Source organism: Puma concolor, chromosome D1 (genome assembly GCF_028749965.1).
Source record: "Puma concolor isolate L17-30 chromosome D1, mPumCon1.1.hap2, whole genome shotgun sequence".
Lineage (NCBI taxonomy): Eukaryota > Metazoa > Chordata > Mammalia > Carnivora > Felidae > Puma > Puma concolor.
The window spans coordinates 13854492-13880757 of record NC_141676.1 but is presented as its reverse complement, the minus strand read 5'-3'; the positions used below and the strand labels follow the sequence as shown (position 1 = coordinate 13880757).

The 26266-nt window shown below is 38.1% G+C and overlaps 3 protein-coding genes across 3 annotated transcripts; 1 reads left to right on the top strand and 2 right to left on the bottom strand.

Annotated features, from left to right (window-relative positions):
• Positions 1 to 443: 443 nt before the first annotated feature.
• LOC112865124 (olfactory receptor 5AP2-like) lies at positions 444 to 1391 on the bottom strand. Its single transcript, XM_025928167.2, is given in 1 exon segment — positions 444 to 1391. A coding segment is annotated over 1 exon segment (948 nt).
• Positions 1392 to 6879: 5488 nt separating this feature from the next.
• LOC112865495 (olfactory receptor 5AP2) lies at positions 6880 to 7833 on the bottom strand. The gene has a single exon (XM_025928596.2). The coding sequence runs from the start codon at positions 7831 to 7833 to the stop codon at positions 6880 to 6882; it is 954 nt and encodes a 317-aa protein (XP_025784381.2).
• A 12772-nt stretch (positions 7834 to 20605) lies between these two features.
• On the top strand, positions 20606 to 21538 carry LOC112865913 (olfactory receptor 5AR1). The gene has a single exon (XM_025928947.2). The coding sequence runs from the start codon at positions 20606 to 20608 to the stop codon at positions 21536 to 21538; it is 933 nt and encodes a 310-aa protein (XP_025784732.2).
• The last annotated feature ends 4728 nt before the right edge of the window (positions 21539 to 26266 follow it).

Here is a 26266-nt window from a genome sequence, read left to right as displayed (position 1 = left end):
ATGATTTTTCCCAGTTCACTGGGGATAAAACGCAGTCTCTAAGCCCTCTTCGAGTCCTCTGGACAAATTCTGGCTCAGCCTACCCCTTATCACCTGTCCTCTGGAAGTTACATAAGTCACCATTCAATCATGGAGCTGTGGAGTAGGGAAAAAAGGGTCATTCCTTCTGCTATTCAGTCTTTATCTCATTTACTTTTACACTGGGTTTTATGTCTCTGAACAGGGAGTTGTATTGTGATAGCTGATTAGTTTCAAGCATAAAGGCTCTGTGGAGTTAGTGGGATTCATATAGAGGTTTAACCATATTCTCCAGGATGTCGAGACATTCGGCCCAACTCTACTATCAAAAACAGCAACAACAAAACTCATGGCAGAATGAAATGGAACCAGGATGAATGGAGGTGGATTTAGTCATTTCTACATTCCTTCAGAGTTCTAAAATCTCACACTTTGTTGATTCTAAGTACAGAAGAATAGGTTGTTTTAAAAATTTTACCTAAGGAAGCTTTGACGTCCTTAGTTCTCAGACTCTAGATGAAAGGATTTAACATGGGAATGATCACTGTATAAAACACAGATACCACTTTGTCATGGTCCCTTGAGTAGCAGGAGCTGGAGCGCAGATACGTGAACAGAATAGTGCCAAAGAAAATGGTGATCACCATCAAGCAGGAAGCGCAGGTGGAGAAAGCCTTGTGCCTCCCTTCAGCAGAATGGATCCTCAAGGCGGCAATGGGGATGTACAGATAAGAACTGAGAATAATCAGGAGGCAGCTCAGTTCATTAAAACTGGCAAAAGCAAAAATGACAACTTCATTGACACATGTATCAGAACAAGAGAGTTTCAGGAGGGGTGGAGTGTCACAGAAAAAGTGGTTGATGACATTCAAGTGGCAGAAAGACAGCTGAAAGGTGAAGCCTGTGTGAATGGCAGCCTTCAGAAAGCCTGCAAGATATGCAGCCAATACCAGAAGGACATTAAGATGCAGGGACATGGTGACTGTGTAAAGAAGAGGCTTGCAGATGACCACGTAACGGTCATAGGCCATCACAGCCAACAGAAAGCCCTCAATTCCAGCAAAGGAACCAAAAAAGAACTGCATGGCACATGCACTAAATGAAATGACTGGGTTCTCCACCCAGAAATTCATTAGCATATTAGGGGCAATGACAGAAGAATAACAGAAGTCAACAAGGGATAAATTACCGAAGAAAAAGCACATTGGGGTATGGAGATGTGAGTCACTCTTGATTAATAGGATCATACCAAGATTTCCAAACACAGTTATCATAGAGATGACTAGAATCACCATAAAAAGAAGAAACTGTAGTTCTGGATGATCCCTGAATCCCATGAGAATAAATTCAGCCACTGTTGTATGGTTGCTCATATCTTTGTCTCAGAATGGATGATTCGTTTGCTAACATAAGAAAGAAACCGAGAAAATAAATTGCACAAAGAAAAAAAATACCAGGAAAATAAAATCGTTCATTCTCTGCTATAATTAAGATTAGTTCTTAAATGCCCAGAAGACCTGTGTATTAAACCTCTTTATTTGCTTATTGCAGTGAAGAAAACTTCCTTAAGTAAACTCAGTAACCTATTTTCTTAAAAGTAAAGTGTGTGTGCGTGTGTGTGTGTGTGTGTGTGTGTGTGTGAAGTCTTTGATGATTGACCCTATTTATACATAGCCTACACTAACTTCCAACTTTTTTCTCCTCCCCACTTGCCCCTACTGCCTTCACTTCCTAGGATCCAATTCCTTTGCATTGACCTTGGCAATTAAACATACGATACTGGGGCGCCTGGGTGGCGCAGTCGGTTAAGCGTCCGACTTCAGCCAGGTCACGATCTCGCGGTCCGTGAGTTCGAGCCCCGCGTCGGGCTCTGGGCTGATGGCTCAGAGCCTGGAGCCTGTTTCTGATTCTGTGTCTCCCTCTCTCTCTGCCCCTCCCCCGTTCATGCTCTGTCTCTCTCTGTCCCAAAAAAATAAATAAACGTTAAAAATAAAAATAAACATACGATACAGTTGAATATCCTTGCTGTGTGCAAGACTGCATTTCCTGTTTTCTCTTAAGCCCATTCTGATTGGGCTTGCACCCTATCACTCCACAGAAACACTTCTTGCCAAAGACATCAGGGATGTTTACATTGTCAAACCCCATGGTCAATTCTCATTCCTCATCTTTTTGATCTATCAATAACATTTGAGTGAGCTGATTTCTTACTACTCCTCAGAAGACTTTTTTCTCTCATCTGCTAGGACACCAGACTCTGAGTTTTCCTCCTACCAAATGGATTGTTCCTTCTCAGTGTCTGCTTATTCCTCCTCTCCTTTCTTAGTCTTAAGGTTGGAGGAGCTCAGTCCTCAATCTTTCTCTTTTTCCAATTTACACTCTACCAGGGTGATTATTCAATTTTGCCAACGTAATTACCTTCTATATACTTAAAACTCCTGAATTTGTGTCTCCAGCCCTGACCTCTTTTCCAAACTCCAGACTTGTAGTTCAACTGCTTGCCTACATCTCCACATTAATATCAAAGAGCAGCTCAACATAACCCAAAGCTGAATTTCTCAGGCCCTTCCCTAAGTTGCTCCAAACATAGCATTCCTTATCTCAAATTAATGACAACTCTATACTTTCATTTGCTCAGATGCAATTAAATAAATATTGAAGAAATTGATCTCTTCTCTCTCTCTCATGCTATATAACCAGTCCATCAGATAATTATGTTGGGTCTACCTTCAAAATATTTGTATTAACTACCTCCTACCACCTGCATTCCTACCAAGACCTCAGCCAACATTATCTTTCACCTGGATTATTACAACAGTCTTTTAACAGGTCTATCTCTATATTCAGATGAAATCCTACCCTATAAAATAACCAATTGAAAAATTTTGTAAAGCTCTACTTTATGCCTATATGTATATATACAAGCATAATATGGCATTCTTGCTATAAAAATTAATTTTCTCTGTTTTACGCATACACAAGTATGTATAGACATGGATATACATGTATATATACATCCATATATGTATGTGTCTGTATATACTGAAAATTCTATAAAATTCTGATTTGTTATTAGTGATCCTAAATCCTTGTCTTCTTCTAAAAACAAAATCCAGGGGGCACCTGGGTGGCTCAGTCGGTTAAGTGTCCAACTTGGGCTCAGGTCATGCTCTCATGGTTTGTGAGTTTGAGCCCCGCATCGGGTTCTGTGCTCATAGCTCAGAGCCTGAAGGCTGCTTCAGATTCTGCCTCTCTCTCTCTCTCTCTCTGCCCCTCCCCTGCTTGCTCTTTCTCTCTCTCTCTCTCAAAAATAAATAAACATTAAAGACATTAACAGGGGCGCCTGGGTGGCTCAGTCGGTTGAGCATCGACTTCGGCTCAGGTCATGGTTTGTGAGTTCGAGCCCCGCGTCGGGCTCTGTGCTGACAGCTCAGAGCCTGGAGCCTGCTTCGGATTCTGTGTCTCCCTCTCTCTCTGCCCCTCCCCTGCTCATGCTCTGTCTCTGTTTGTCTCAAAAATAAATAAAACATTTTTAAAAAATTTAAAAACATTAACAAAGAAATAAATCGAAATAAAAACAAAATCCAAATTAGTTTCATTGAAACATTAAGTTTAGTGTTTCAGACATATCATAATTGAGATGGTTAATTACTTGAATGCTTTTTGAGTTGTCTCAGAACGTTTCGATATCTGAACACTTTCAGATAAATTAAACCGTCTTACCTTTGGCCTTAAGAGATCTTCACTAGAAGTAATTGTTTTTACTTTTAGTTTTGTTTTCTTGCTTTGAGAGGAATGCCAGTTTTCTGTCTCACAGTGTGAAATTTGTAGCTGGGATGAAAATGCAAGTGGTGGAAGAGATCCAGCTATGACAGAATTAAGACACGGTTAATTCAAAGAAGAGTAGAAAATGCTGCTTTTGAATCTGAAAGCAGACGGTCCACCTTATCAAGTCTGTGATGATTCTCTTGAGAGTTAGTCTCTGCAAAACACTAAAAATCGAAAGCTTGAAAGGTGCCAATCCAAAATTAAGACACACATTTGCTCTTCACTGAAGTAATTAAACTACTTTCTCCCCAGTGAACAACTTATACCCTGGAGAGTAACTTACGCACGTAGAGAAGTACAGAAGCTATTGCATGGCCCTGAGACTCCATGGAGCATAACACTAAATTAAACGGTACGAAATGGACCAGATCCAGCCTCCACATCTCAGAATTCCACTTAAAATGTTATCGCTCTTCATTTCTACTAGAATATGTCTCTCTCGGTGCATTAATTAATTAATTAATTAATTAAACAAATATCTACCAGTATCCTTGATACTGAGAGAGTAGCCAATAAAACCTATCTTGTTCAATCCTTCATGCCCTTCATGCAGCTTGCAGTCTGGAATCGGGGTGTGGACAGTTATCACAGGGTGATCAGAAAAAGTGAAGTCCAAAGACACTTGGTGAACTACCGGGCTTGTTTGATCAATCACTTCTTCTCAAACACCTTCCTCATTGCATGTCTTTTCCTCCTTTCATTTGTTCACACTGGTCCACACATATGTGTCTCCTGCTATTCCTTTGGCAAACCGAGAAGAATTTTGCCTCAGGGCCTTTATACTTACTGTAAGTATACCTGAAATGCTTTTCCACAGACATTCAGATGATATTACCTTTATTCGAGCCTTGATCAAATGTTATTTCCACAGAGAACTCTTCTCTGACACCACCATTCCCTACTCTAATACCTGGTTTACTATTCTTCAAAATACCACTCATACCCATGTCAAACACGTGCACATGTACACACACACACACACACACACACACACACACACACCTACCTATGCACACATACATGCACATTTGGCATAGAAAATAAAGTCTTCCTCACTGGAATTTAAGTTTGGGAATTTAGAACCTTTAATTTTTTACCTGCTATATATATCTCCAGTACGTGTTACATGCTATTTTTTCCATTAATAGCTTTTTGACTGTTTTATTGAAGTATACATGTGCCCAGATGCAACAAATTATATACATTAAATGTGGGCAGAGTTTTCTATATCTATGAATAATTTTTAATGGATTATGGCTAAAGATATAAAGGTGTGTATTTCCTTTTTCTAAGCACAAACTATGGACAAGTAGCAAGAAACACAATTTATACCTTAATGTGGAAAAGGATATTTTAAGCTCAAAGATACATAGGTGTGAAGCTAAGATATAGACCTTCCTAGTAGTACAAAAGTTGTAATCTCCTGAAATACCAAGTAAACATAAGACAGAAGAACAATGTTTAGAGACAGTAATGTGAAGCTCTTATGTGTCCTTGACAAGACTGGGTTCAATGGAGAGGCAGTACAGAAATACAACTGGAACATGCAGTGGGATTTGAGAAAGTAGAGACGAGGGGTACAGGTAGTTACTTTGAGAACATTCATTGTAAAGAGAGCAGAGAAACAAGCTGGTGACTGGATAAGACTTTCAGCCAAAGAAATTATTAAGAAGGGTGATACTAGAAGATGCTTATAAACAAATGAGAACGTTCCAGTAGAGTGTTTTGAAGTAAAGTTTACGGAAAGCTCCAAATGTGTGCCAGAACTGGGTTTAGGGACAAGCAAGGGATACAATATCCATTTGACAAGTGGGAATAAGAGTATATGTAAAAAGATTAGAGACAGCAAGATGGGGATGATCTTGTCTAAATGTTTTTGTTTTGAAGAAAGAAGTATGACACAAGATCGGCAGCAGAGAATGGCATGCTGAGAGGTGTTCTCTAATTGTACTAAGCAGCTTCAAGGGAGGACAGAACAAAGAAACAATTTAGTTTCACTAAGTTGGGATTTAGTCAGATGTGCAGAATGGAGAGAAAGTAGAGTATGGAATTGAGGGTGATTGAGGATGAGTTGTTGTTTGAGGGACCATGGAATTTCAGCTGGGCACTGAGAGTAGCGATGAATATTGATCAAGGGCAACTCGTCTCAGGTTGGTGAATAAGAAGCAACAGAAGGACAGATATTATAGCATATGAGTCAGAATAAAAGGGAACAGGAAGGAGGATACCAAGCATGATACAGTTTTGAATATCTTTGAGAGAAACGTTGATTAACACTTGAAAGTGGAAGTTATAGGGGGATGGAACTATTCAGAGTGGACATGGTGAATTAACACATTCTTTGTGGTCTCTAACCAATTTGGGGGGTGGGGAGTGAGGTGATCTTACTTGGAGCATGAGAAGTACTGGTGTGCTCCCTCAAGGGATATCCGAAGGGATAGTGAGATGGAGAGAAATAGGAAGTAGACATTTACCTGATTCCAAATCATCGGCCTCCTTTGACATGCCATCTCATGGAAGAAGGCAGTTCCCCCATTGTTCCTACATTGACAGTGCCCTGCCCCACTACCATGAACAAAAGATAGGTAATTTACTTTCAATACACATTTATTGAAAACTATACGAAACTCTGGGAGAAGTGAAGATTAAAAGTTAAAGTACGTTGAATCATTACCCTCAAAATATTCCAGTTAATTTACAAAATCAGGAAAATACTACTCTGTTATTGCAGTTGTACCCATATTATAGATATCAGATCAAGAAAAGCTAAATATTGACATTGGATCGTAAGCCCAAGTCAGCCAAATCTAAGTATTTTGATACTTTACCAAGCACCAACCTCCCCCCACTGTGTTTATTCATCCTATAGGCCCATGAATACACATTTAAAAAACCAGAATATTTAGAAGTATACCCCCATTTTAAACAATCAACTTTAATATACACAAACACACAAAGCTTAAGCAACCAGACAATAAAATTAATGTGAAAACGTATTTTCTTCTGCATAACAGGATGATACACAACATGGCTTTACAGTATGTGTTTCTGTAAGATCTTCTTTAGGGCCCCTTTCACATCCTTATTTTTCAAACTGTAGATGAGGGGGTTTAACATAGGAATCACTACTGTATAAAAGACAGAGACAATCTTGTCCTGTTCCATTGAATAGCTAGATGTAGGGCGCAAGTACATGAAGAGAATTGTCCCAAAAAATATGGTGACAGCCATGAGGTGGGAGGCACAGGTGGAGAAGGCTTTGTGCCTGCCCTCTAAAGAGGGAATCCTCAAGATGGCAATGAGGATACACAGGTAAGAAATGAGAACAACCATAACACAAGTGATGACATTAAAACTGGAGAAAACCATGATCACAATGCCATTGATGCGAGTGTCAGAGCAAGACAGCTTGAGCAGGGGTGGGGTGTCACAGTAGAAATGGTTGATCCTATTAGAGCCACAAAAGGACAATCTGAAAGTCATTCCTGTGTGTATGGCTGCATTCCCAAAGCCTGCTAGGAAAGACATAGCTACTAGCAAGAAACAAATTCTCCCAGACATGAGAACTGAGTACAGCAGAGGGTTCCAAATGGCTGCATAGCGATCATATGCCATCATAGCCAACAGAAAGCATTCAGTCCCCAAAAAGGAGCCAAAGAAGTAGAACTGGGCAGCGCATCCATTAAAAGATATGGCTTTGTTCTCAGCCACAAGGTTCACCAGCATCTTAGGAGTGACAGAAGAAGAGTAAGAGGCATCAACAAAAGAGAGGCTGCTGAGAAAGAGGTACATTGGAGTGTGGAGACAAGGATCCATCTTAATTAACACCATCATCCCTAAATTACCCACCATGGTTGCCATATAGATTAACAGAAACAATCCAAAGAGGACACTCTGTAGATCTGAGTTGTCTGAGAGTCCTAAGAGGATAAATTCTGTCACTTCTGTTTGATTTCGTCCTTGGACCTCTTTCATATATCTTCTCATTTCAGCTGCAAGAAGATGAAGCATGGCGTTTGGTCAGATATAAACATGAAAGAGCCATAAACATCTTTTTATTGACATGTATATACAGAAATTCCAAAAATGTGTTGGACTTGATGTCAAGTCAAAAGACATCAAAAGACTCTGCTAAGTTCTAGGTGTACTGCCTACTAACTAATGACCTTGAGATGAGTGACTTAATATATACGTTAACCTAGCTCACGTCTAGCATTAACTGTTTATTGGATAATTATACGAACTTAACCTTAAGATGTATCTCTCTTCATTATTTATGATAAATAAATTAATTGATATATTAACACAGTCTCTGGACACAACTTCTGGAGAAAGATGGCAAAATGAACTCAGACCACTTCCTACTTCTCAGTATTAATGGAATGAATTAAAAACAGTGAAAGCTAGTAAAATTAGTTAAAAGTACCAAATAAAAAGAAAAGAAAAGAAAAGTACCAAATAAAAAGAAAATCTCCTGGGGATGGGAGAAACTTTAAAAATTGATAGCTAAGGGGGAAAAAAGAGGAAATCCCCGTGCAACTAGCATGTTTGCAAACCTACTGGAATTTTCCAGTATCAGTATCTACAGAGGGGAAAAAAAAGTATTTTCTAAGTACTGAGAACTTTGAATAATTCCCTCCAATATTTAGAGAATCAGATTGCAAGAATTAATAGACATCCCAGATGAAAGTAATAGAGCAAGCCACAGCAGTGAGACCCTCTACCTAACATTCAGATTCCCAGGATCACACCAGAACTGGAAAGCATGAGAAGCAGCAACACATGGAATGTTCCAGCTACAGTGTTGTATTGAGGGAATCATACACTGCCAGATAATTGAACTGGAAATAAGATTCGCTCCTGGAAAAGTGTAAAAAAGCCAAATACAGGGCAAAAGAAATAAAGAAGGTAAGAAGGAAGGAAAAAGGAAGGGAAGGAGGGAAGGAAGGAAGAAAAGAAGGAAGGGAGGAAGGAGGGGAGAAAGAAAGGAGGAGAAAGAAAGAAAGAAAGAAAGAAAGAAAGAAAGAAAGAAAGAAAGAAGGAAAGAGAAAGAAAGAAAGAAAGAAAGAAAGAAAGAAAGAAAGAAAGAGAAAGAAAGAAGAAGGAAAGGAAGGAAGGAAGGAAAGAAGGAAGGAAGGAAGGAGGGGAGAAAGAAAGGAGGAGAAAGAAAGAAAGAAAGAAAGAAAGAAAGAAAGAAAGAAAGAGAGGGAAGGAGACGGGAAGGAAGGAAGAAAGAAAGAAAGGGAGAAAGGGAAAAGAGAAGGAAAAAGAAAACCCAGCCTGGAGATTCCAAGTAAAAGTTTAGGTAACAAACAGCTCCAGTGGAATTCTTCCCCACTCCCAGTCCAATCCTCTACCCCTTCCATGACCTCAGAGTATTAAACAATAGATAAAACTGTGCTGGGCTGGCTGTAAAATCATAGTTCAGTGTTAAATCATTTCTCACTCACAGCAGGAAGTTATTTGATACTGTCTAAAATTAAAACATGGGACGAAAGTAACCCAGTATCTCTGCTAACACTGGAGATAATGGATCTCTTGAGCACAGTTGGGGAGAAGAGAGCACAGGAGCTGGTCCCATTCTCACAGATAGTGCGATACTCAGAAGTGCCTATCCATGCTCTGCTCCAGCTAGTTTCCATTGGAATAGGAATAGGGGTTCAATGATAAACCTGGCATTGTCTGTCACAGTATTGTAATGGTTTCTAACTGTGATTGTACCCATTATCTTATCCTTGCATCACTACAAATCAGTGGAGATAAGCAGATATTACCCTAAGAGTGTTAATAAGATTATCTTTTGTTGGATGAGGTAATGAACTCAGCTAACTGGTGGTGAATTTGGAGCTTAGAATGACCCTGGGTTGATGCCAAATTACTTGCTGTTTCTCAACACTGCGTTGCCCCCTCCCTATTTCATGGTACAGATGTCTAGCCCTGGTCCTCTTCCTTGAAATACTCTTACTATTTAAACTTCAAAGAATAGCATCTCCAGAAGGAATTAAAAAGGAGGAATGGGGGGCGCCTGGGTGGCTCAGTCGGTTGAGCGTCCGACTTTGGCTCAGGTCGTGATCTCGCAGTCCGTGAGTTCGAACCCGCATCGGGCTCTGTGCTGACAGCTCAGAGCCTGGAGCCTGTTTCAGGTTCTGTGTCTTCCTCTCTCTCTGACCCTCCCCCGTTCATGCTCTGTCTCTCTCTGTCTCAAAAATAAATAAACGTTAAAAAAAAATTTTAAAAAAGGAGGAATGGATCTTTTTCTCTTATCGCAATCAAAAAATTTCCCTGAGAGGATTATTATATCAGAAACAGTAAAAATAAGTAAATAAAATGTTACAGATATTGTGTGTGCATGCACATAGCAGAGACACAAAGAAAGGTAATGACGAGCAAAGTACTAAAATACTAAAATGTGTTGAGCATTCCCTATGCTTTACAGGCACTGTGTTAAGTATGTTTCCTGAAATATTTTATTTAAACCCTATGAGGAAGGCAGTATTATAATCTTCAGTTTACATGAGAAATGGGAGGTGCAAAAGATCTGTGACTCTCCCAGAGTCACAGATTTAAACCAATGGAGTCTAATTTATACCCAGCTAATGCAACTCTCATTCTCCTAACATTTGAGATCGTTGAGAATGACCTCCTCAATAACAGATGTGAGCATTAATACACAGAGGAATTGATATTGTAATTATCAGAGCTTCAGTAATATGCTAGAATATGTTTAGTTACATATAGAAAAAAAGTCTGTGTATCTCCTGAAGAGAAAATATAATTGCCAAAAATATAGTTGCTAAAAATTGTCTTTCTTAGAATTTACATTCATTAATTTGCTTTATTGATTAGCAAAATACCATTTGAACAGAGAATTTATTTAGCATACCTTCTTAGCTTCTCAGTGCTCCTGGAGATTTGGGTATATGGTTAATTGGGGAAATGTACAAAGTTGTGGATTTTTCTTCAGGTCAGTAAGTTAAACAGGCAGAACCCTTTGTATCTTTTCCTGACCTTTGTGGACTGCTTGACTTCTATTTGGTCCTTTTACTTGTTTCTAATGATTAAATTCTCCAAAAACAAAACAAAACAAAAACAAAAACAAAAACAAAAAAATAAACACACATCAAACCTTCTCAGAGAAGATATTCATCAATGCTCCCAGGTTAAGCAGTAGGCACAGTTAGAATAGACTTTCGGCATCATTCATTACAGAGATAAGAAAAAAGCCCTTTATAACCTTCCCTGACAAAAGAGAGTTACTTTGCATTCTTTCCTACTTTCCCTTAACAATAAGTACTGCAATTTGTTATATCAAGGTAAAATACATTTTAAAATATAAAATATATTGCTGCACTGAGGCTGTAATATTGTTTGCAATTATTTCCAATTGTAGAGTCTCTGGCTAAGACTGGAGTAAGCATTCTGAATTATTTTCAATAGGATATATTTCTTGTTCTTCAGTCTCTGGGGACTGCATCCCTTGTGTCGTGTCATCTCATGTTAATCTACTTGTTTTTCCCTCTGAAGCTAAGGAAATCATAGGTTCTCTTCACAGTTCTTTCCTTTGCCCTAGGGATACCTAAGCCTAGTGGAGAATGAATTTCCAGTTCTGCATTTCTAACCCCCACTAAACATTCTTCTTCTGTCTCCCCCTACAGCTGGTGGTCTGATACCCTTAGGAGCATTGAAAGAATCCACAAAATAGTAGGTTAGCTCTACCTCTGCCTTCTGGAAGGACTTTGTGTACTTACAAGAATTTATGCTAGCTGGATCATGGTGAGGGGCTGATTGGAGGAAACACACAGAGGTAACTATGGAGCAGGAAATCTCAAAGAGCTTCAGAATAAGAACAGAACTCATTTCTAATCCTCACTTGACTGTCTTTCAAGGAGGTACCAGATGATGCTCTATCTCTCTTCCACCATGATGGGGACCATCAGAAATTAGGCTGCAAAGTGATCTCCATGGAGCACTCAGATTATTCTAACACTGGATACTGGAATGTGAAGTTGGTGCCATAAAAGATACCCATTGATAAGGTTGCAATGAACTTTTTATGAAGAACCATGGGACTCTAAAGCCTAGTAAGCAGGCAACAAACATTTATTGATCAACTAACAGAGACCATACTAACCTGTAAAGATGTGACCTCCCCTTTAAAGGAGCTTACATATTAATATGGATTATGAACCAGCTGGTCATCTCCTGGGTCATAATCAGAAGACAGAAGAGCCAAGCAATAATAGCAACTAATATTAACTGAGTGTGTATTATTTGCCAAGGGTCCTGCTAAACACATGCATTTTTTTTATTTCTATTAAGCACCCCCATCACAGATAAGTAAACTGGGGCCTTGAGAAGTGACTTGTCCAAATAGTTAATACACACCAGAACTGGGACTCAAACATGTTTTTTTTATTACTCCAGAATGAGCATTACTAACCATTTTGTGTCATCGCAGACCAAAAGTAGCAAAGAGTTTGTGAAAAATATCCTTCTGTGATAAATGTAAATAACATATAAACTACAATAATGACGATTGACTTATTTGATGTCTTCTGGACAAGATCGACTAATCAGGAATAATGCATATGGTACTTCTGATGGCTAATTTGATGAGCCAACTTGACGGAGCTAAGGGATGCCCAAAGCTGATAAAACATTATTTCTGGATGTGTCTGTGGGGGGGTCTTGGGAAGAGATTAGCATGGGAATCAGTAGAGTGAGTAAGGAAGATCACTCTCGCCATTGTGGGTGGGCATCATCTGATCCTTTGAGGGCCTGAACAGAACAAAAATGCAGAGGAGGAAGGAGTTTGTTCTCTCTGCTTGAGCTGAGACATCCATCTTCTCCTGCTGGAACATCAACACTCCTGAATCTCAGGCTTTCAAACTCAGACCAGAACCTTCAGCTTACCCCACACCCCCATACCATTTTCAAGCTTTGGGCCTCAGACTGAATTACGCCACTGGCTTTCCTGGTTCTTCAGCTTGCAGACAACAGATTGTAGGACTTCTCAGCCTTCATATCCACATGAGCCTATTCCTACACTAAATCTCCCTTTATCTAGATTTACATATCCATCTCCTATTGGGTCTGCTTCTCTGGGGAACTCTGACCAGCACAGTAGTCTTGGTGGTGTTGTTTGCCAAAAGAAAGAATGCATCAGTTATTAGGGGAAGAGTGGAAAGCTAGATGTCTAATGTAGTAAACTATATCACCCCTTAATTGAGAATTATTATTTAATATCAGATGCTTGGAATCAAGAAAGTCTCAATGGAGGTGGTGTTTTTCCTCTGGGGACATTATGGGAATTTATGGTTGTCACATGAAGGGGATAGAATCTAGTAGGTAAGGGGCAAAAATGCTAAAAGCCTGCAAAGTGCAAAACAGTCCCTAACAACAAAGAACTCTCCATGTCCCAGGGTATTCAAGTTTATTTCAGGTATAATATACTCAATACATAAATAAATACATGGCGAAATAAATGCTAAATTTTTTATTGTAAATTGCAAATTCTCTTCTTTTTATTTCTCCTCTTTAAATTATGTGTGTAGGTAAATTATTTATGAATGTCATTTCAGGAACATAGAGGGGGCAACATAAGCTACTTGCTATAAAAATATGTCATTGGGGTCTGAGAGAATATATATATCCATTGTTCCAGAGGATACCTACATACTATTCACAAGCCACCAAAAGTTTCATCTAAATAGATCTTATATCATCTGGCAAAACCAAGAAGAATTCTCTTGTTAAGCTTTGGAGGCTCATTTCATTTTAACTAAATCTTTATTAGGACAGTGTTAGATGTAGCCACATTCTACCACACCATACACAAAAACTACTACTTCTACTCCTACTATCATATTATCAATTAAAAAAAAAAAAAACAGAGAGAGATAAAATTTAGTAAATTAGTAAAAAGTAAAATTAACCTAATAAGCTCATATAAACAAACAAACCTTCAGTTAGAAAGTTTATATGTAAGATAAGATATTCATTTTTTGATTGCTGAACCAAAGATCTAAGCATAAACCAAGTACAAAATGTTCAAAGCAGGGTAACGGAAAGGTACAGAGGTAGACTTGAACAAGTTATGAAGACATACACGCTATTTGATAATAAGACTTAATGGAATAAATGTGGCAATTCTCCCTAAGTTAATTTATTAATGTAATGTAGTCTCAAAAATATCCTCAGACTTTTTCCCTAAGTAAGTTGACTATAAAGTTTATGTAGAAAAATTTTTAAAAATTCTATTATAGTCATGGCAACCCTGGGAAAAAAAAACAAAAGAAAACAAGTGGAGGTGGGACTAGATTTACTGTTGTAAAATATATAAGGGAGTGTATAATTTAAAAAGGAATTATTGAGGAATGATTTGTATAGAATGGTGAAGAAACAAGGGAATAGAACAGAAAAATACAAATATAGACTCTATGAAATGAAAATTCAATTCAAAAAATTGGGAAAAAATTTCTAAAATAAATGTTGGGGCACCTGGGTGGCTCCGTCAGTTGAGTGACAGAGTTCTGATTCCAGCTTAGGTCATGATCTCACAACTGTGAGATCTAACCCCACATCACCCTCCACACTGATCATGGGGTCTGCTTGGGATTCTCTCTATGTCTCTCTCTCTCTCCCTCTGGCCCTCTTCCCTGCTTGTGCTCTTTCACTTTCAAAATAAATAAATAAACATTTCAAAAATAAAATAAAATAAAATAAAACAAAATGAAATGAAGCAAAAGAAAAGAAAAGAAAAGAAAAGAAAAGAAAAGAAAAGAAAAGAAATGTTATTGAGACAACTGGATATGCCCAAGGATATTGATTGCTGCATTTTTTTTCTTCTAATAGTAAAAGATCAGAACCAATTCAAATGTCCTTCAACAGGATACTTTAAATAAGCAATGTTACATCCATATAATGGATTATTATGAGTTGGAGAAATGAGAGAATATTTATTTCAAATCAAGCTTTGACTTATCAATAAATCTTATAAAAAAGTGAACATGTCAATGTTATTAGGAATTAAATTTTAATCATAAAATGAGATTTAAGAATACAGGTACAAAGCTGGATAAAACAACAATAACAATAACAACAACAAAAACAACAAAAACAAACCACACACACACACACACACACACACACACACACACACAAACAACATCCACCATCTCCTGGCTATAAGAGCTCACTTCAGATTTAAGGACATATATGGGCTGAAAGTCAAAAAATGGAAAAAGATATTACAAAGGGTTTTTTTAATTCTTTTAAAAATTTTATTCTTGAATCTCTTCTTTTAGGATGAAACTTTATCTCAAGTCAAATAGCATTTCCAAATAAAGCAGATTTTTTGAAAATATCAGGTAGGCAGTGAGAATCTTATAACTGTTCATTTTCTTTTTCTTTATATAAATGGGAAACTGAAACAATTTGTGTGTGAACTCTCATATGCATCTTATGTACTTGTATGCCACCCTTATGCCAGACTGTCTTCATGTCCAGTTTAAAGATGGCCCATCCATATCACATGGAAGCTCTATCATCCTCTGTGAAACGACTTTTAGGCATCAACAAACAGACCTAAGTTAGCATCAAAATCATACCCAGTAGGCAGCTTTGGGCTGGAAAAATAGTGCATGCATTTCTGCTTGAATCAGTCACCACACTGGAGTGGCAGAAAAGAAGTCCCTTGTGTTTCCTTCTTTTTATCATTACGATGGAAAGAGGAAGGAGTGAAATTCCTTAGGGGTGACGTTCCTCAGACCTTCCAGTCTCCTGTGAGTGCAGAAATCATGTCAGCTCTTTTCCTCTGAGGATAGTATGTGACTCTGAAACTTGATAAAACCTCCTGCACACAGGAGCAAAGGTGGCTGAGCTAGAAGTTCAGGGACCGCTGCCAGCGTGAGTCACCACCTTTGGATTCTTTTCAGAATATTTGCTCATTGTACCCATCAAATGAAGAGGAGACATTATCCCCAACTGGTAGAAAACAAATCAGGGCACAGGTCAGTATGGGGACAGATGGCCAAAAGACCTGACCATTAGGGATGGGGCATGACCCTGCCCGTGCTCCTCTGAGCATGGCTTTACTTGGCATTGGGGCCATGCCATTTTAAATGTTCAAAAGTAGACATAAACTATGGGTTTGGCTTTTAGATACTTCACAATAAGTACGCACTCAGAAAATACTAGAGTAGAAAAGTCATGTAGAGTTTGGATTCTTCACCCTATTCCTTTCACAGATAAGGAAGCTGCATCTAATGCAACAATTCATCAAGTTTGAACACCTAATTAGTGGAAAAAACAGGATAACAACCAGGATCCCAGACTCTTATTCTAGAATTCTTTTCATGTGAACATGCAAAAGGAGATGATACGTAGAAATCTAAAATATATTTGACCTGTATTAGCTTGCATAAGACAATACTTTTGCTGGTCTTTTTTGTTAATAGAGTTTAACTATGGAATATTCGTATTTATTCAATATTCCACCATTTCTTCAAGAGTCAGATCAGTTGAAGTTTAGCTACACGAGACTACATGAGACTATATATATACCAGTCTCACGTAGGCTATATATATGTATATATATATATATATATATAGAGAGAGAGAGAGAGAGAGAGAGAGAGAGAGAGAGAGAGACTGGTATATATATAGACTCACGTATTCTCATGAGAGTATACATATATACATATGTGTATATATATATATATATATATATATATATACATATGTATGAATATATAAAATTCAAAATCAGAGTAAAGATCAAAGAAAACCATTATGGTTTTCTTTGATCTTTACTCTGATTTTGAATTTTATAGCCTCATCTGTCTCTGCTTGGTTTAGCACTTAATGGAAGTGTTGTGGAAAAATCACTCCTTCACTAAAAGTTAAAGCAGTCCATGGTACATCACCTGTGTGGATAAGGATTGGAACTCTTTTTCTGGGAGTTGTGAGCACAAAATCATCTACTGAATTAAATCCTCTTACACAATTAACTTAATTAACACTGACACAATTGCCAAATGCATTAAGCGTGTAGCATATGACAGATACTGATCTTAGCACTAGATAGGTGATAGATAGGTAAGTAGGTAGGTAGGTAGATGGATTATAGATGATAGATAGATAGATAGATAGATAGATGATATAGATAGATGATAGAGAGAGAGAGAATTGATAGATGATGGATAGATAATAGAATATACATACACTCTAACTGATGTGTTTTTCTTGCAGAAAGTTAGCATTAATAAGATATTAATATAGCATTAATCTCATCAATAAATGAAAAACTGAGACTCTAAAAAGGATACGTAATGTGTTAGAAATTTTAAAAAAAATGCAGGTAGCAAAGGCTGGACTTGTCTGTCCTCTATAAGCAAGAACAGGCAGAGCACTTTATGATTGGTGAAACCCCTTCCCATACACTTCTCTTTTAACTGGAACCTTGACTCCATAAGGGAGCACAGAATGATTTTCTAATCCCATTCTTCAAGTGAGTGAAATGAATTGGTCTCCACATGCCCAAATGAAGATCAGCCAGCCCTGCCCCATGTGCTGTGTTCTGAGCGGGCATCCCTCACCCCTGTAACTCCTGGTAACGTCCTGCACTTTCAAGCTTGATTTGCATCTGTTTCCTCTCTAAAATTATGAGGTTAGACTGAATGAGTCATCCCAGTATCAATAATAGGAATATTTTCCCTTTTGCCAAAGTAAAAGAATACACTGAGAAATGGGAGCACTCAGAGACCTCTTATATTCTTTTCCTGATGGGTTATTTTCACCTTCCAGTGTGAAGCAGAGAGGGAAAAAATGAACATGGCACTGTGTATGAAATTGACAGTCCTAGACTCAATTGCCAGTTCTGCACCTAACTCACTGTGTGACTGCCGGTCCCTTCTGCCTGTTTTTGTTTCCTCATTAACAGAACCTGTGAAGTGACATACACATCCGCAGGTAATGAGAATGAGTATAATTGAGGTAAGGACAAGTACCTTTTTTTTAACAGCTTTATTGAGCGATAGCTGGCATACAATGAATTGAATATATTTAAAGCAGAAATTTTAATGTTTTAGTATATGTATACACACCATGAAACATCATCGTAATCAACATAGTCAACTAATCTGTCACGCCAAAACGTTTCCTTATGCCCCTTGGTAATCCTTCCCTCTTGTCTCTCCCCACGCACACCTGTACCCAGGCAACCATTGATTGGCTGTCATTATTGATTAGCTGGCAGTCTCTAGACTTTTAGAAGTGGAATCATATAAGGTATATTCTTTTATCAAGTATGTTCTCTCACCCTAGTTCTTTTGAGATTCATCCATCATGTTTAATGTATCAATAGTTTCTTTTAATTGTTGAGTAGTATTCTCTTATGGACATACTAAAATGTGCTTATCCTTATTTCTTATTACTTATGGATGGGGCTTTGGGTTGCTCCCACATGTTTTTTGGTTTTGTTTTGTTTTGTTTTGCAGGGGGACGATGGCTGGATCATACAATAGATATGTGTATATTTAATTTTATACTGCCATAGTGTTTTCCAAAGTGGTTGTACTATTTTTTGTTGTTGTTGTACTATTTTACCTTCCTACTAACAGTAATGAAATTTCCAGTTCCTCTACTTTCTTTTTTACACTTCATATGGTTCATCTTCTTAAATTTTAACCATTCTAATAGATGTGTAGAAATATCTTATTGTGGTTTTAATTTGTGTATCCTTAATACAAGTGATTTGAGCATGTTCCATGCATTTATTTGCCCACCATGTATCTTGCTTGGTGAAGTGTCTATTCAAGTGTTTGGCCCATTACTTTTGGGTTGTTTGTTTTCTCATTAGTGAATTTTAAGTTTCCTTTTATATTATGGGAACAAGTTTGTTTTTAAGTTTATTTATTTATTTTGAGAGAAAGATAGAGAGCACATGCATGAGTTGGGGGGGTGCAGAGAGAGAGAGAGAGAGAAAGAGAGAGAGAGAATCCCAAGCAGGTTCCGGGCTGTCAACATAGAGTCCAACGTGGGGCTCCATCTCAGGAACCATAAGATGCTGACCTGAGCCAAAATCAAGATTTGGATGCTTAACTGACTGAGCCACCCAGGTGACTTCTTAGGAAAAAGAAATTCTTTGTGAAAATATATTTTTCAAATAATTTCTCCAAGATTTATCTTTTCATTTTGTTTCCTAATTGGTTTAATGTGTGAAACAATGCACACATTCAACAACATATTAAGAATGAATCAAAAAGTACTTTATAAACTGTACACTTTTAGGAAAATATATGGTATTGATTATTCATTATTAGACCGCTTCTTTATTGTGCCTGATTATATTCTATGCAGAAACTGAAAGGTGGAGGCATTACTTCCACCACCCTAGGATTTAAGATAACCTGTTCTGAATTTCCATGTTCCAATGAAAGACATTATACTATTCTGCTCTTGTCTTTCTTAAGCAATAAACCAACTAAAGGAGATACACTCTGACTTCTCTCTCACATTTAGTAGAGAATCCTACTTATTTCTAAATTACCTCATGTTTTGGCTTGATTTGGTTTGGATTGGTATGGTTTTGCTCACTTCCTTCTCAGAATTCTTCAACGGGCCAGATATAAATCCAACTACATACATGCACAAAAAGTTCATACGTGCAGCTTTCTGACCACAGAGTTGGATAATGTTTTCTCCATTCCCCCTTAGTGAAGGATCCTTGAATCTTAACTCTGAACTGAGCTATGCAACAACCCGTTCATTAGTCAATAGAACTGTCCAAAGACACAGCTGTGTTTTCATCCTGATTACTCCCATGCCAAATCTCTGGATGCTTCTAAATATTAGGGAGACTAAAGGACTAATTCTGTGTCTGTGCATGGTATGCAAGGCAGGAAAAAGAAATGCAGGTGCAAAAATAAAGAGATGTGACTTCATTATATCACATTATATCACATGTTCACAATAAAGTGAAGTGAACCCCAGAGTCAGACAGACCCAGCTCTGCTACTTACTGGCTGCTGACTTTGCTGAAGTTCCTTAATATATAGCCTTACTCTTTTCAGGTATAAGATAGAGATGACAGAGGTACCTACTTCACAGAGCTGTTGTGAGAATGAAATTTTGTAATGTGTGGAAACACTCAACGTTCTGGCATATAGTTAACACTCAGTAACTCCTGGCTTTTTAAAAAATATTATCCACTGCTTTTTTTTAATATTGCTAACCTTCTGCTCCAAGTATTTTACTCTCTCTCTCTCTCTCTCTCTCTCTCTCTCTCTCTCTCTCTCTCTGTGTGTATGTGTGTGTGTGTGTGTGTGTGTGTGTCTGTGTGTATGCGTGTGTGATATGTTATACTTTGAGATCCCTCAGTTGTTCAGTCTGTTTTTGTGCCTATTTGTAATGAGTGTTAATGTTTATTCATTATCTGTGTCCATATTTGCTTTGTTTTAGGAAGAAGGAAGGGACGTTCAAGACTTTTCTTCTTTACTAATTAATAACGCAGATAACTGAACAGATTAGGTCAAACATTTGGTAGCATGTGATAAATGACCTCAGAACACCAAGGTCTTTGGAGAAGCGGAATTTTCCATCTTCTATTTTCACTGGGTACCTGGAGAGAGCACATATCCATCACTTTCATTAAAGTCATTTGAGTTACCCTATGGGTCATAGAACCTGATTACTGGGAAGATTTCTAAAAATCACTTCAAACAGTAAAGCAAATCGAGGCACACATAAAATATAAAAGATGGATAAAGAAAACCACTCAATGGTGACTGAGTTTATCTTTATGGGCATCACTCAAGACCCTCAGCTGCAGACCATCTTTTTTGTGGTCTTCCTCCTGATCTACCTGGTCAATGTCGTGGGGAACATTGGTATGATTATCTTGATCATAACAGACACTCAGCTTCACACCCCCATGTACTTTTTCCTGTGTAACCTCTCTTTCGTTGACCTGGGATACTCTTCAGCCATCGCCCCCAGGATGCTGGCTGACTTCTTAACAAAGCACAAAGCTATCTCCTTCTCCAGCTGTGCCACCCAGTTTGCTTTCTTCGTAGGTTTTGTGGATGCCGAGTGCTATGTTCTGGCCGCCATGGCCTATGACCGTTTCGTGGCCATCTGTCGACCCCTCCACTATAGCACTCTCATGTCCAAGAGAGTTTGTGTGGCTCTCATGCTGGGCTCTTACCTGGCTGGCTTGGTGAGTTTAGTAGCCCACACTTCCCTCACCTTCAGTCTGAGTTACTGTGGTTCCAATATTATCAACCACTTCTTCTGTGAAATCCCACCTCTCTTAGCCCTCTCTTGCTCAGACACTTACATCAGCGAGATCTTGCTCTTTAGTCTGTGTGGCTTCATTGAATTCAGCACCATCCTCATCATCTTCATCTCTTATGCCTTCGTCCTCGTAGCAATCATCAGAATGCGCTCAGCTGAAGGCCGCCATAAGGTTTTCTCCACCTGTGGGTCTCACCTCACTGGTGTCACCCTTTTTTATGGCACAGTCATGTTTATGTACCTGAGGCCAACATCCAGCTACTCCCTGGACCAAGACAAGTGGGCCTCTGTGTTCTACACTATTATCATCCCCATGCTGAATCCCTTGATCTACAGTTTACGGAACAAGGACGTGAAAGCTGCTTTCAAAAAACTAACTGGAAGGAAACCTCAGTAGTGACAAAACATGGAAAGTTGTTATTACCACAGGTAAATGGCAGTAGTAAAAGGGTGGCGACAGTAGATAGAAAATGCAAATGCCATTCCAACAGACTCCACTCAAGCTATCATCCACTCGCTGCATCAATCTTGAATTCTGTAGGGTTATCTGTAACCTTTAACGCTCTGATATGAAGGAAATATAAATCAATATTTTTTAAAAGCGTGCTGAGCAAGATGTCTTTGTTTTTTATTTAAAATTGTCTCACATGTTGCTTGGAAAGGGAGACGAAACTTGAAAGGGGAAATAAAGAGCCAATTGCACCAAAGCGTATTCAAGGTCATGAGGAATTGCAGGTCCAAATGTTGCAAGCTTCTCTACTCTGAAGACAAGTCAGAGAAAATGTAGTTAAATATATAGGGAATAGGACTGGTATAAGGGATGACTTAACTCAGCCTGGGATCCATCCCTTCATATATTCAGCAAAAATTTGTAAGTGCTAGATGTATGCCAGGTTCTGGAGGACACAAATATAAGACAGGCATCTGCCAATGAGGAGTGCATCATACATCCAGTTACTATATTATCTCTCTGAAACTGCCACTACCAATAACCAAATCAAGAGCTATGCAAAGCCCGAGAATAAGAGCTGTAGACCTAGGCTCTGCTGCTAACAGGGTATGTGAGTTTTGACAAGACCCTTCTCTTCAGTGTCCTCAGTTTGAAGACAATTTCCCCGCTTGTATACTTTCACTAAAACCAGTCCAATGCTTCCAAGGCCACTAACCCACCTAGACTGTTTTATGCCACAAATCAATCATCACTTCTGTAGGTTTTTCCTGGACTCACTTTTTACTCATCTGCAAAATGGTGCCAATAATGTATCGGGTTGCAGTGAGAATTAAGGATAGTGTTACGGGTGATGGGCATTAAGGAGGGCACTTGTTGGGATGAGCACTGGCTATAATACGTAAGAGCTGAATCACTAAATTCTTCCCAGAAATCATTATTACCCTATATGTTAACCGACTTAGATTTAAATTTAAAAATATTTCAAAAAACAAACAAACGAACGAACGAACAAAAGAATAGCGTTCCTGTGGCCAGTTGTCCCTCTGGCACAAGGCAGTTTTGTTTTTATCTTGGAGTAAGTATCAATACGTTTACTTCTCACTCTTAAAAATGCCCTTTTTCAGATATTAAAATATAAGAAAAATCTAAGTAGGGTATTTAAGCACTTTGGGGCTTAATAAATGATAGCTTTCCTCCGTGCTAGTGTGGTACTGTGTACATAGTCCTTTAATATAAAGGCTTCCTAGGGAGCCTGTGAAACTTTAAGGTAGTCTCATTTTTTGTCCTCAAACGCTGGAAGGTAATAAGTAAGTAACACATGCTCACTGAACAAATGAATGACCACGCCCTCCTGGACTAGAGAAATGCCAAAACTGAGCCCCAACTCTGGGTCTCAGGAAACCTACTGAAACTATCTATAAGATCTTGAAATTCACAGGACTACTTTACTGACCTCATATTTTAAGATGATGAAACTGGAGTTATAAACGTTTAAATGGCATGCCGATATGCTCCTAGCGAGTAAGTAGTGGCTGAGATTGGAATTTTTTTTTTTTTTTTTATTCTTAGTCCAGGGTTTTATAAAATAGAGAAGCATACAGCCCTGTAGAAAGTGACAGGCATAATTAGAACCAGAGAACCGGTATAAAGCTCTGGTTTTTGGTTACATGCAGTCTGATGAGTTGGTGAGATTGATTAGTTGGGATGTAGACAGGATTGTATTAAGAAGCATTTGTTGAAAGACTCACATTTGCCTACGACCCCAGTGAGCTGAATCTTCACGAGGTCAGATGGGCCGGAGGAGTCGCTGTATCACGAATAAGCAAGGGAAAGAGGCAAAATAGGAAATGGTGTCAAAGAAATAGTTTAGCTTTCGGATGACACTGAGAGAATGGTATTAAGGAGGAATAATCAGTTTCACTGTGACTTTCTTCCCTTCCAGTGTTTCCCTTCCAGCCCTTTACCAACCAGAACACTAAATTAATGTTTTTCACTTTAAGAGAAAAGATACTCATTAAGAAAGCTGATAACATGACGTAGGACAACAGGGTTTATTATATCCTCTGTTTTACCATGATGACCTTAAGTCTTTCAACATTACATTATTATCCTTAAAACAAATCAACCAAATCCAAAAAATGCAAATATAATGTCATCGCAGTAGAGATTCTGATAGGTTTATTATACATAAATTTGATGATAAATTTAGAATACATCTATTCCAGAGAGAAAGAGGTAGCTAGCTATAAGACGTGATTGATGGATACTTAAAGATGATCCAATCCCACAACAATCTCATTTGGTAAATGAAGGAAATGCGGCTCACAGCCATGGAATAGCTTGTTCGTACTAACGTAGCTAAATTAAAACTGTGCAATTGTAATTTCATTATTCTCGTTCCAAGTGTAGTCCCTTATAATACACAATAATACCTTAAGCACTGATTAATCAAGTACTGAGAGACTGTGGCTCATGATAACAGTACATTCTCTGATTATTTTGTTTACTCTAGGCTTTAATTTTATTTACATATGAACAAAGTGCTAGTTAGTATTTTTCTTAGCTATGCTGTCATCATGTTACCATCATGCCAAACAAATGTAGGGAGGAAGTAATTCAATGGGACATTTGATGTTGTGAAGGACCAATAATTGGGTTCATGATTATTTGTGTTACTCTTTTTTTTTAATTTTTTAAACGTTTATTTGTTTTTGAGAGAGAGCCAGCACAAGCAGGGGAGGGGCAGAGAGAGATGAGACAGAATCGGAAGCAGGATCCAGACTCTGAGCTGTCGGCACAGAGCCCCACACGGGGGTCGAACTCATGAGCCGTGAGATCACGACCTGAGCCCAAGTCAGGTGTTTAACCTACTGAGCCATCCAGGCGCCCCTATTTGTGTTAATCTTAAAATAAATTGTTGTTTGTTCTAGCAATGAGGTAACCTATTGTACATAGAATTATCAGTTAAATGTCTTTAAGTGTTACATTTTCCTTTTCTGTCAAAAGAAGCAAACATAGGAAAGGAAGAAAGTTGTCTTGAAAAGGTCTGGATGGGGGCGCCTGGGTGGCGCAGTCGGTTAAGCGTCCGACTTCAGCCAGGTCACGATCTCGCGCTCCGTGAGTTCGAGCCCCGCGTCGGGCTCTGGGCTGATGGCTCGGAGCCTGGAGCCTGTTTCCGATTCTGTGTCTCCCTCTCTCTCTGCCCCTCCCCTGTTCATGCTCTGTCTTTCTCTGTCCCAAAAATAAATTAAAAAACGTTGAAAAAAAAAAAAAAAGAAAAGGTCTGGATGGGAACTAAATTAGGTGTGGGCTGTGTGAACTGTTTACCACCCTTTGTCCGCCCAACTCCAAGCTACTGATCAAAACAAACTAATCAGAACACGTTGATTAGATCTAAACAATTGGTCTAAAAACAATTTTAGGAAAACTACACAAAAATACTCACTTCCATTTGTTTACATGTTTCAGCTATGTGTTCCTTTGTGAGAATGGTTTTGCAAATGTTTTCTGCGTTTTTAACTTTGCCACTCATTTATGGAGCGGAAGAGTAAAATGGATGGGTAATTTTTGTGAAGCAAAAAATAAGCTTTCCATTTGATGTACCTTTGGGCATTTCGCGTTCCTTTATCAAAACGAATTTAATATTGTTTCTAACTCATAAATAGCCAACCAAGTATGTTGTTATATTTCTTATTTGGTAATATTTGAGGGAATTTCAAATTTTACTTTTGTTCAGAAGAAAGTTGATTAGAAGTAGATGTTTCTAATCCTTATTCATGTCTCAAGCAAACATATAAAGTTATAAATTAAGGCACATATAACACAAAAAAAGCACCCTGCTTGTAATGAATTTGACTAGTTGGTTACTGATTTTGCCTTTTACTTTTTGAATCAATGTTAAACCAGTCCATCAAGAATGCTTCATTTACTGATTTTATATGACCTTCATATCTAGGTAGACGAAATGGTTGCATTTTAGTTGTTGAATATCTGAGAGTGGAATTACACTTTTATTTTCTTCTAAATTGTAAAAAAAATAAGTGAGGAAATTTTTGAAATAGAGTAGCTAATTTAACGGCATGTTAATCAAAGGCCATATATACAGTTATTAAGCATAATAATGCTAAATTATATTCTATTTCTTAATTCAAAGAATAATTATTTTAAAAAAGAATTCTTTTTAGAGCTTAAAAATACAGGAAACATTTATTTCCACAAATGTGTGTGTGTGTGTGTGTGTGTGTGTGTGTCACATTTTACTAAGAATAAATCATTACTCCTTATTAGTCATCTCAGCCCTGCATGATCTGGCTGCCTCATGAACTTTAAATGAAGCAATATTTTGATATATTTGTTACAAAGCAAGCCTGTATGTATGTAAAGGAGTCAAAATTGGTCTAAACCACAAAGTAGATGAAAAGTCTTGTTTCCTTGTTCACTACCAAATTAACACAGATGTGAAATGTTGTGTCCAAAATCCCTTATCTGAATTTCTCCACCTGAGTTAAAAATTCAGGATTTTTCTTTATATGAATATGCTTTAGATCCTACTGCAGTAATAAGATGCTTCATCTTACTGTTATAACGTCAAGCAATTAATTTCAGATAGTCTATGATTTTAGAGAACTAAAATTTCATAGTGAGTAAGCAAATAGTCACCCAATGAAAGAAGTT

What these genes read in the sequence shown, in the direction of transcription:
- LOC112865495 (XM_025928596.2), bottom strand. Translation starts at nt 7,833, where the DNA reads ATGAGAAGATATATGAAAGAGGTCCAAGGACGAAATCAAACAGAAGTG.
- LOC112865913 (XM_025928947.2), top strand. Translation starts at nt 20,606, where the DNA reads ATGGATAAAGAAAACCACTCAATGGTGACTGAGTTTATCTTTATGGGC.